Genomic DNA, 12,535 nt, shown 5'->3' on the forward strand with positions numbered 1-12,535 from the left:
AGAAGGAAACGAAATGTTGACATTGTCTCATTGTGTCTGTGATTCTGTCTTTTCTGATTCTTCGTTTTCTGTTACAAAACGAAGGAGGGAAGACATATATTACTGGAAGCTGTAGTGACAATTCAGAAACTTGGGGACATGTTTTGTCTGACCCTTTTTTTTCTTTGAATACAGTGTTCCCCGTAACATCCTTTTTCCTTTCTTTTCTCATGTTTAATATTTATTTATTTTTCTCCTCATTTCATCTATCTTTTATCTTATTTCAGCTATTTTTCTATCATTTCTTAAATGTCTTTCTGTGTTTTTTCTCTGGTAGTCTTATCTTAGGAGGGCTTGCAGTTTTTGCAATGGAACAAGAACCAAATTGTGACGTGATGTATTTATGATGCAGATGTCCGTTACATACGTGCATTTGTGCTTTATTTTCACGAATTGTGATTCTGGCCAAAATGCACCCTTTTAAATATTTCAAATCAGCAATCCTCAATCATGATTAAACATATGACTGGAGAAAAAATGCAATCATGCAGTGTGGTTCTAAATTAAAAGTGTTTCAAAACTGTGATCCCAGCTTATGAATTGGTGCATGAATGCAACCTTAGTTTTGACAAGGTAGTATCATGAAAGATGAGTAGGCTGTGAGGCTTATCATCGTATACATTTTCCCCTTTTCTCCAGTTAATTCTTTAAATCAGAGTGGTAGAATATGTCGTGGGTACTGCGTAGATACCTTTCCAGTCGGCTGATATGTCCGGCATGCGTTCACCAGACCAGTCACCCAGCCCGGCTCCTGTCCTCCCAGTCTGCAAGCACCCCTAGGGTATGCATCATTGGCAGTGGACCTGCTGGATTCTACACAGCACAGTCACTGCTCAAGGCAAGTATTTTCATTCTGGTACAAAAGGCCATTTTCGTAATGTAACCAAATTTATGCTTATTAAAGTACCTCGATACAAAATATTTAATTCAACTGTTACAATTAATGGGCTATTTTCGTAATGTAACCACATTTAATATATTTAAGTCCTTGTGAAGTGCCTTGATACAAACTATTTCATTCACCTGTTAAGAATAATAGTATTTTAATAAGACAGAATCCGAACTGCATACATTAGTTGTTGTCAGGTAGGACAAACATTATGGCTTGCCCCACCTAGCAACATTTATATATGCAGTTTGCATTCTGACTATTGAAATACTATTATTCTTATCAGGTCAATGAAATAATTTTGTATCGAGGCACTTCACAAGGCTTGTTATTCCTAGTTAATTGGTAATGTATGGGAAACGAAATTGCTGCCATTTTATTTGAATATGCTACATACATGTATAAGCTTTATACTTTGTGATTAATCCCTGTTGAATTTGATATCAATTGCATAAATATCACATAAAGTTCTGAAGTACATGTATGTTAATCATAATTGGTGAAATTTTCCATCTTCTGTCCATCTTCGTATGGTATTGTTATGTGAATGTGAATGGCGGTGTTTATTTTACCTGACTAGTGACTGTTAAGAAAGCATAAATGCTTGAAAGTAAGCAACCAGACGGCTGACGGCTTTAGGCCCTCTCCGAGGGACCTGGTAATGAGGATTAATGTTAAATGCAGTTACACAATATGTTTTGTTTCTTTCCTTGACCTCCCTACAGGGTGACAAGTCATTACATGTAGACATCTACGACCGTCTTCCAGTACCCTTTGGCCTTGTTAGGTATGGTGTGGCACCAGATCATCCAGACGTAAAGGTAACAATAATAAGCTCGCCACATTCAGTATGAAAGCGGGACTGCACTATTTATATTCATTTATACAGCTAACAATGCCTAAGCGGTACCCGTTGGTTCCCCATAATCCCCTTTTTCTTATGTTGATTGGAAGCTGATTTGATGAGATAATCACCTGCCAGTGACCAGGCTGGGAGGTCTAATCCCTCCTGGCCAAACTAGTGCAGATTGGCTTTAAAAGGAAGTTTTTTACTGTAATTGCTCCAAGTGAATGTGTGTGTTACTTCATGGTGCTGTCTCAGGGAGATTTAATATTGACCAGAATCAAAATTGAATCCCCCTTTTATCACAAGGTTATGCACCATCCAGTGATTGGGTGGTATGTGATCAATATCAGACTCGGAATGAATAAATAAGTTTTCATAAACTGTTTATAAGATTACAAACTGTAAGGAAAACTTAAACTAATTTCTGGCACTACATTTGATCTTGTTTGAGCCAATTGAATAATCTGTAATGGCCCCTTCTTTTGAAAGCAATAATAATAACAATAGTTGCAATTCATGTAACACCTTTTCCAATAGATACACAGTGCTTTGACTTGTCATCCACTGTTAGAGTTAAAATATACAAGTTATTAAGCAGTGACAGTGTGAGTTCAATGAATCCAATATGGTTTTAGAATAAATATGATATATGTCTTCAAACTCTGTTTGAGTTGTTCTACTGATAATTTCAATTGAGGAAGGAGCCTATTCCAGAGTTTGGAGGCAGTAGAGGAGAAACTGTATTTTACCAGCTTTGTTGGTGAGGGGTCGAGTGAAGGTCACTGAAGATGCTAGATGAGTAAGCCATGAAAGAGGATGATGAGTACCAGTATTGGGTCTTCTTTACTATGCATTGCTGTATTTGTATTACATTCACCTCTTATTTTGTACCTTTCGCAGAATGTCATCAACCAGTTTACAACACTCGCCACAGCCGGTCGATGCAACTTTATAGGTGGGGTCAGCATAGGCAAAGATATACAGGTCAAGGAACTTTTAGATGCCTACAGTGCTGTTGTATTGGTAAGCTTCCATCATTTATATTTTCACGTGATGTGTATGGAAGTATGTGTCTTGAAATTAATATTTACAGTCTTGTGAACCTGAAATGGTGTATATTTTGCCTTTTTTTTTTTTTGTTATGGTTTAGGATAGACCACCTCTAAATATCTTGTGTTTTTCCCTTTTTTATGATTGAAAAAAATAAATATGAATTATGGAGTTAACTCACATGTTTTTATTTATTATATGTATTGATAGACAACAAAGGTATAATGTAAAGCTACTATTACTTCTGCAATTACAAAATGCTAGATTATTTCTCTGACTGAATAAGGCACTCAAGCATGAAATCAGTTATCCATTTGCTTCACCTGTGTCATTAGTGGCAAATGTAGGTTAATATCCTGCTAAAGGATAAAAGTGTCGGTCACAGGGATTCAAATCATGATTCAGGTGGTCAATAATCTTTTAACTTATCCACTAAACAATAAAATCCTAAATTTCCCAGCATAAGATAAGATCAAAATCTTTCATTATTGTCCAGAATAAATGTTCAAATTGTATAGATTAGAATCACAGCAGTGTTAATCAAATCAAATAACTTTCCTACAACCTATTAATAGAGTTATGGTGCTGAAAGTGACAAGATGCTGAACGTACCGGGAGAAGATTTACCAGGGTTCTACTCTGCTAGAAAGTTTGTTGGCTGGTACAATGGACTTCCAGAACATTCAACGGTTAGTACTGAGTAGAACATGTCCCTGGCAACAGGCATCCTTTTAAATGTTTTAAATGGTTGTGTTTTTATTTTTGTTAATGAGAGTCCACTTTGATGTTATTTGTCCTGTGTTTCGAAACATGTACATGGACACTTTCACTAGATGAGCAGTTTATCATTCAATTTGTAGAGATATGGCTGTGTGGGGTATTGTGAATGGAAATTATATAAGCGTGTTCACTCGTCACACAACATAACTCTTATTTTTATTTAGCTACGAGGAAGCAAGGTTGCACTGACAATAAAATACATGAAAGAAAGTATTCCCTTTTCTTTATGTTTATTGAGGTATACACAAAGCCGACAATACACTTGCAAAGTGCAGTCAAGCAAATATAGAAGACTTGGAATGAAAATGCATAAATGGTAAATGTGAATATTGCACGGAGATTACATAATAATGCGATGGACATGAATAAATGGAATGACACGAATAAAAGCTTACGACTGAATGGAAATGATGTCGAAAGTCCAATGAAAAGAAGAGATGTGAAGAACGAAGGAAGGGGCTCACGCGAAGAATATGCGGAAGCTTGAAGGCGGAGATGCAGCTTCGTAGTCATGGCTGAAGAGCCGTGAAGGATCTCAACGCTGACGCTCATGATGAAGATGATGAAGAAGCTCTCAGGCGAGAATAGAAGAGAAGAAAAGTGGCACTCGAAGTCAGAACAGTGGGTCGTTCGAGGTCGGAGGCGAAGATTAGAAATTTAGACATGCAAAGCCGGCACTGGTGCTGAGTAGTAATTGTTGCTCGTTTGATGCGCTGGACTTTGATGGAAAAATGTTTAGATGAGCTGCGGTGAATTGTCTGAGCTCGAGAGTGGAAAGAGCTACCGGAGCGAAGAAACTGGCAGCTCCCAGCGGAGAGTCAGGCGCCATGTCGGTCCTGACTATAACGTTCCACTGGGAGACTGCAGCCCGATGAAGATGGCAGAAAAAGAGTTGACGTGTCGTAGAAGAGACGAAAGGCACAGAAGAATAAAACCGGGAGAGGAAATCATAGAGACGTCTTGACTCGACCGAGTTGGAAGCGGGAGTGGAAAAAAACCTTGTGGCGTTGAAAATACACGGGTGAAGGAGTGCGCGGAAACACTTGGCATGAATGGAAGGAAAAACACACGTGGTCCGAATAACTGAATATAAATAAGTATCGTGATGGAAAAATACTGGAGACATGAATGTACAATAAAAGTAGGGCGAATGTAAGAGCTGCTACAAATTAAATTAAATTCATTTCATCAATTTAATAAAATACAAATATATGAAAAGCATTAAAATTGTGCCTTGGAAATCACATTTAAATGCCTTCTGAATTCTGTCATCGCTACAGCTTTATATCAGAACCAATTGATTTCCATAGGCAATGGGTGAGGAGCAAATACTTGTTGAGTCAAAATGTAATTGGCAAAGGGGACAGTGTTTGCAAAGTTACTTCAATCAACAACTGTTGATTTGACGGTACACTTATTTGCTACTTGGATTACCTAGATTTGGTTGATGGGCCATGTTTAAGTGCATCACTCAGTTAACTTGATTGCATTAGTTTTTGTGTACTTCTATAAAAAAAAATAAGTCTACTTCTTTTGCAACTGCACTGCTCAATCATTTCTACTTTAAACTGTTTTTGTAATAGTTTTGCTTTATTTGTATAATAATTTTTTCTTTCTTATGCAGCTCGACCCAATGATGGATACAGATACAGCTGTAGTGATAGGTCATGGTAATGTTGCATTAGATGTAGCCAGGATACTCCTCACTCCTTTAGACATATTAAAGGTTAGTCAATTGAAGGTGATGGTGGTTGTGGTGGTGGTGGTGGTGACGATGATGATGATGATGATGAGGTGATGATGGCGGTGGTGGTGGTGGTGGTGGTGGTTGTGGTGGTGGTGGTGATGATGATGATGATGATGGTGATGGTGATGGTGATGGTGATCGTGATGGTGATGATGAGGATGAGGATGAGGATGAGGATGATGAGGATGATGATGAGGATGAGGATGATGATGATGATGGTGATGGTGATGGTGATGGTGATGGTGATAGTGATGGTGATGGTGATGGTGATGGTGATGGTGATGATGAGGATGAGGATGAGGATGAGGATGATGAGGATGATGATAAGGATGAGGATGATGATGGTGATGGTGATGGTGATGGTGATGTTGATGGTGATGGTGATGGTGATGGTGATGGTGATGGTGATGGTGATGGTGATGGTGGTGATGATGATGATGATGATGATGATGATGGTGATGGTGATGGTGATGATGGTGCAATGAAGAGGAAAGTCCAGTATGCATGTGTACTGCTAAATACTGTATCATGACAATGAGACAAGGCTAAAATACAACACTGTCCTTATTCTTGAAATAAGGTAAATTAATTTATAAACTGGATATCGTAGAATACTACTTGTATCAAGATGAAACAATGAAAAAAAAGAACCGGAAACCAAAGATATGTTTCTCAAGGATAAATGCTGTGTAAACTCTTGTCATATTCCACAATAGAAAACTGACATCACTGCGGATGCCATTGAAGCCTTGAAGCATAGTAAAGTGAAGAAAGTTCACGTCGTGGGGAGGAGAGGTCCTCTCAACATCTCATTTACGATCAAAGAACTGAGAGAAATGATCAAGCTGCCAGACTGTCGGACTTCCATCAATCCAGAACACTTTGCAGGACTTGAGACGATCATTCCAGGTATGGTACTGTTTTATCACATTCGCTTAAAAAAGTCAGCCGAAGAATATTCACGACAACTAATTGTTATGGACAAATTATATTTGGATGGAAAGATTTTCTCTTGAAAAAAAGGAATAATTTGCTGAAAAATCATATAGATATCATAAAAACGTGTAAAATGCAATTTTGTGGCCACAAATCTTGACGCTCATGGAGGACCGCTGAAGGCAGAAAATCTGGATCTCAAAATTAACATTTTTGAGAGATTACTACTGCGGGCCCCAAACATATTTTAAAGAGGGAAGTTGTTATATTTGATCAGTAAGGCTTCCCCTTCACAGTGATATGAATTGTGCATCAATTCAAAACCCTCTTGATTCTTCAGGTGACTACTTAAAGGGCTCAGAGTAGTGTATTTTATTGGGAATTTAACACCATTCGGGTGTACAGTATAACCCAATAACGGGTGTTGTCGATCACCGAGAGTGGACTTCTCTTGTACGACCTACAGGTCTTGTGTAATGCACCTTGCCCTAGCCTTCTGCCTTTCGGCTAAGGAATTCTTATCATAATATAAAATTATCTCCAAAATTGAATGCTAATGAAATTCAATTACCATTTTTTTTTTTTTAAATTGTAGCTGTGGCAACAAAGCCTCTATGTACCTGTACTCTCTGATTCACGATTTGTAGCATACAGATTTTGGATAGGACTTATGCTTTAATACTTTTGGATCGCATATTTATTTTTGAGGCAATTTACTCACTTCTGCATCAGTTCTGAATGAGCCCTTAATTTACTCACCATTGACATGGTTTTAGATAAAGGAACACAAAAGCTTTGGCAAGTATCACACTATTTGTAGACATATAGGCTCAAACAGCACTTCTTAGGATAAAAAGTGATCTTCTTGTGTCAATGGACAACCAGAAAATAAGTCTGCTGCTTCTCCTTGATATGAGCAGTGCTTTCGACACAATAGATCACTCATTTTTACTGAAAACTCTAAGAAGCCATTTTAGGGTTGATGGCAAGGTTATCGAATGGATTGAATCTTACTTGTCAGATAGAAAACAGAAAATTGAAATTGATAACGTTGTCTCTGATGTATTCAATGTGCCTTTTGGCGTTCCTCAAGGGTCGCGATTAGGCCCTCTGTTGTTTACCTTGTATACAAGCAGACTCCTTACAAATATCCATACAGAGTTTCCTAGTATTAGTTGTCACTGCTACGCAGACGACACCCAACTATACCTATCTTTCTGTCCTAAAACACCGGCTGAAGATCATTGTATTTCTGAATTAGAATCATGTGTTGTTTATATTAAGATTTGGATGTTGCAAAACAAGTAGATGTTAAATGATAACAAAACAGAACTTTTGGTCATTGGTACTCCACGCCAGGTTTCTAAATTTAGGTCGCGTAGTGTATCAGTTGGTGACTCAACCATAACCCCATCTGATACTGTTAGAAACTTAGGTGTGTCTTTTGATACCCACCTGAATATGGATTCACATATCACTAAAATATGCAAATCAGCCTATTTCATGATTTATAATTTGAGACGCATTCGAAAATACTTTGATCAGGACAGCATGAAAACTATCATGCATGCATGTGTTACTAGTAAACTAGATTACTGTAATAGTTTATTGTATGGATTGCCAGACTCACAAATTTCCAAGTTGCAGCGGGTCCAAAATACATGTGCACGACTAATTTGCAGCCTCCCAAAATTCTCTCGAATAACCCCACTTCTAAAGGAACTACATTGGTTGCCAATTCGCTAGAGAATTACATTTAAAATATTAATGATTGTCTACAAAGCTCTAAATGGTCAAACTCCTAGTTACGTTACTGAATTGTTGCACATCAAGTCTCAAACTCATGGTCGTAACCTTCGTAGTACACAAGACACATTTATGTTGCAAATACCCCCATATAAAACCAAAGTAACCCTCGGGACCGGTCATTTCTCTGGGCTGCCCCTAGATTATGGAATAAATTACCACTAGAAATAAGGAAAGCCCAATCACTAGATAATTTTAAATCAAAACTGAAAACTCACTTGTTCATGTAGTATGTATAGCACAGCATTTACGAGCTCTTGCAGCGCAATAGAATATATCCACATAGTTATTGCGCTTTACAAATGAATATTATTATTATCATTATTAATTCACAAAGGAGGTTTGTCAACAAACCTAGGTTTATGTGCGCCATAAACATTTTGACGCGTTTCAGACCAAGGTTTGTCTGAACCTTGGTCTGAAACGCATTAAAACGCGTCATATGACCCACATAAACCTAGGTTTGTCGACAAGCTTCCTTTGTGAATTTAGGCCTATCAGTTTAAGGAATCTTCAGGGATAATGCCCACAAGTTGGTGCCAGATTTCTTGCTGCTACACTGGTATAGCATAACAATTTTATGGGCATTTCAGGGACTAATAGGGAAAGTGTTCTCAGGTTTTTAATTACTGTTTTTGATTATTGCTAAAGGGTTAACTATGAGGCGCCCTCTTCGATGGAGTTACAGCATCGCATAGTTCTACGGCATATGCTCTGGTGACAATTGCAGTCAATTTCCTCCACTAACCAAAGTTCCAACTTAACCAGTGCCCAAAGATGATCCCTAACCCTGTTATAACCTTACCCTATATCTTTGAACAAATAAAGCCTTTGGTAAAATAAAGTGTTAGTAGAGCAAATTAAGAGTCAACAACAAATCACAAATCTCTAAAGAGCTTTTGTGCATCCTTATGGATTGGATTTGCTGAACTATCAGTGAAACGTGATACTCCTTTGCTCTCAATGAAGTGTCATACAATTTAATCTTCTGCCAACCCAGTTTTTCAAGGAATAGTCTGTAGTGTAATTGAGAGCCACAATGAAAACCTATTTTACTCGACAGATTGTCTAGAGCTTCAAGCCTTGCCCTTTCATGTTGTGAACTTGTGAAAGTGGGCTCCTGGCACGGAGATTAAAGTTACTTTCTGATCGTTTTTTCATTCGTTTTCAAATAGTCCACAAATATTGGTATCAAATAGCCTAAAAACAATGTCATTTGGGAGCAGTGAAAACCTAAATTTAGTGAGGTGAAGACCCCTATAAATGGGGCTCTTGAGTGGTGGTAGCCATCTTTTCAAAGTGGAAAGAGGTATCCTTGGGGTGTAACCTGCTGTTGCATTCTTCAGTGTTAAATATTACTTCGCAAAAAATGTTATGCTTTCTTTCTTCGGGGGAAGTGCTACTGCCTTAGTCATGCCAGGCGCTAGGCTATCAAAGACCAGAGGTCTGAGATCATTTGTGCCTTGATATAGGTCATATTCTTCTGAAATGAAGCTTGAATTTGCATTTGACTTCATTACACTGGTCTTCAAATCCAACTCTGGATCATAGCTTTCTGCCCTGCTTGTTGATAGACAGAACTTTTTGTCTGCAAAAGTACTCAGTAAATTACCTTTGGCCCTGTTTAAAACAGGTGCATTGTGTGTGTTTTACAGACGTGTATCAAATATCAATCAGATATGATTATTTACGTCTGGGGACCGACCTTTTACGTCACCACCCAAAAGACATGACTCGGTTTCGAACTGGGGTCGCCTGAGTTAGTTTGTAGGCGAAGACAGAAAGCTGACCAAGTGAACGTGTTGCTAAACCAACTCACATCTCCCCATGCTTCTCATAATAAAGGCTGTCTCTGTATTCTTGTTTGTGGACAAAACGTCCATAAATTGAGACATGGTTGATGAGAGTTTCTTGAGATCCTCGGACTGTGCAGCGAGGAAGCGAGCTTGCCCTATAGAAAACCAGCTTATTTGGCTCCCGTCAACTCATCAGCCTCCGATTCGAAAATCTCCTCCGTCTGCATGTCAACAAAAATGAAGTCCTCACTGCCAGGGCACAAAGGAAAAGATGGCTTCCACCGCACACGAGCCCTATTTATAGGGTTCATTCATGAATATTTCATATTTGGAGGCATTTTATAACTGTAAAATAAACATTTTGATGCAAAAATTATAATTGTACATGATGCTGTATGCAGAAGTGTCTGCATTCTTTTCATTATAATCATAAATTGTAATAGAGTTGAATTCATTCACATTCAGTGTGTGTGGTTTCCTTTGGCCGGAATTCACAGAGGAGTTTTAAACTTAACCCTCAAATAACCCATGGTTTAAACTTAGCGCAAAGTAAGCGTACCTTGCCTTGCCGCATCTATTATTTGACCTCTGCCTGTGTCGCACTTAATTTGCGCTAATTTTAAACCATGGGTTATGTAAATTGAACCATGGGTTAAATTTAAACCTCCTTTGTGAATTCAGCCCTTTGGGATTCATCTCAAGTTTATCTGGGGCTTGATATCAGGAGTAGATCTAGAAGAATGATGTTGCGAAGGGGGGTGGGGTCGGGCTCGGAGGTTCTTGCATTCCTTTTCTTGGTCGGATTTGGTTTCATATCATTTAATCAGCACCATTCCTCAAAGTGATCAAGTATTGTTTGCAACAGTGAAGGATCAGCATCACAATGAATATCTAAGGTGCTCATGTCATCAATATATTCCCAGTGATCTGGGTAATTTGTCATTTACGGCCCCATTTTTTTTCCCTGGTACAGGCCAAAAGTATAAAGGGTTCTTGCTTTTGAAATGACATCACTCACCTCCAGATTGGGTGCGACCAGTCAGAAAACTGCAAAATGTTGAGGTATTGACCCCATAGTCGATGAGTTTGCTGACAAATTATTTTAAATGAGGCATTGAGGTCAGCCAGGGATCCTCTCCGTCTAACATATTCAGTTTACTCTCACATTAGCCGGTGATAGGACATTTACTGTATCTGCTTCAAACTACTGAAATGATCTACCACTTAGAATTACAATGTAGGCAGTCTCCATCAGTTATTACCTTCAGAAACGCCTTAAAAACACATCTTTTTTGCAGTTTGTAGTTGTAAGACTGTTTTTCTTATTATAAGTATTTATGTAATTTTGATTTTCGTTCACTGTAAGCGCTTTGGGCCTTATGGGAAAAGCGTGGTATAAGTAACAATAATAATAATAATAATAAGTAGATAGTAGACAAAAAAGGGGGAAAATTAGAAGTTGAGCAGGTGACTAGAGTATTAATCAAGGGTTTACCATCCTCAATTTTCGCTAATTTCTTTGGTGACCTTCAGAAGATCTTCACAGGAGAAATTCATCTTTATATATATATATATATGGAAGATGGTGCAAGAATTACATACTGTCTCATCATGATTCTTGTCTTTTATGCCTGGTCTAGTTAATTACTTAAAGCAGGGTAGCCAGTGATTCTCATCACAGGACATCACTTGGGGTGCCACGAGAGAAATTTATTAAACATTAATTATTTTTGGATCCATTATGAAATCAGGGCTGCCAACCATTCCGTTTTTGCCGGAATTACTCCGTTTTTTCCTCAAAATTACGGTATTACGTTTTTTCTTCACAAAATACGTTTTTTTATAATTTTTTTTTTTTTTTATGTACCACACGTCAAACAACTGCCCTAAAATGGTGATTTGATCACAAATCCAATAGAAAACTAATTTTAAAACATACTTAAAGAGAAAAATATTCTCATAAAGAATGAAATGCCGATAATACCAAAATAACCAAAACAAAAAATAACCTGCTTGTATGAAAAAACAGCATGAGGAATGAACATTTCTGCATTGGAAGTGTGTCGCGCGTGGTTGTAAATTTTGTTTTTATGAATTCCTTTTTTTTGCTTGAAATTCCTTTTTTTTGCCATCATGATTCCTTTTTTTGGTCGCACAAGGTTGGCAGCTCTGTGAAATACACGTCGATCCTGTGAAGAAGAAAAATGAAAACCGTATTTTCATGAAGAACATTTAGAAATGGTATTAATTCAGGCAGTGATGAAGTGCCTGAATATCCACAAAATTAGTCAACGCAGTGCCAGAATATCTCTTTTAACAGCGAGATGCCCAAATATCCTTATAATCGAAAGTTTTGAATAGGTTGAAAAATTGTCTCCCGTGAATCAACCCGGGTCACTAGCGGCTCAGAGCGCCAATGCCTTAACCACTAGACCACAGAGATAGGCTAGTGGCTTCGGCGGCGACACTGGTTGTCAATTGACCGGCAGTTTGACAACCTTTAACCTTCATTAAAGGGAAATCTAACCTTGACAACAAACTATTTCAGAACAAATCAGAGAAGTGGACTGGTGGAAGTTTGAATGAAATCAGACAAAAATTGAAAGTCATGAATTTGTTAATGTTGTATTGACTATGTACAGGTA

The 12,535-nt window shown here is 38.0% G+C and overlaps 1 protein-coding gene across 3 annotated transcripts in view; it reads left to right on the forward strand.

Moving 5' to 3' along the window:
* LOC115926669 (NADPH:adrenodoxin oxidoreductase, mitochondrial-like) overlaps positions 1-12,535 on the forward strand; it is a 55,214-nt gene that overhangs the window by 759 nt on the left and 41,920 nt on the right. Inside the window, exons 2-7 of one of the 3 annotated variants that reach the window (XM_030991697.1) lie at positions 683-877; positions 1,654-1,749; positions 2,676-2,798; positions 3,401-3,514; positions 5,230-5,331; positions 6,069-6,261. In XM_030991697.1, the coding sequence (XP_030847557.1) occupies positions 707-877; positions 1,654-1,749; positions 2,676-2,798; positions 3,401-3,514; positions 5,230-5,331; positions 6,069-6,261 (799 nt within the window). In that variant the 5' untranslated portion in view covers positions 683-706. Of the gene's footprint in view, positions 1-678; positions 878-1,653; positions 1,750-2,675; positions 2,799-3,400; positions 3,515-5,229; positions 5,332-6,068; positions 6,262-12,535 lie in introns of all 3 variants that reach the window. The other 2 variants (XM_030991702.1, XM_030991707.1) reach the window with 2 other exon arrangements.

The sequence above is a fragment of the Strongylocentrotus purpuratus genome, unplaced genomic scaffold, assembly GCF_000002235.5.
Source record: "Strongylocentrotus purpuratus isolate Spur 01 unplaced genomic scaffold, Spur_5.0 spur5_contig_845, whole genome shotgun sequence".
Classification (NCBI taxonomy): Eukaryota; Metazoa; Echinodermata; class Echinoidea; order Camarodonta; family Strongylocentrotidae; genus Strongylocentrotus; species Strongylocentrotus purpuratus.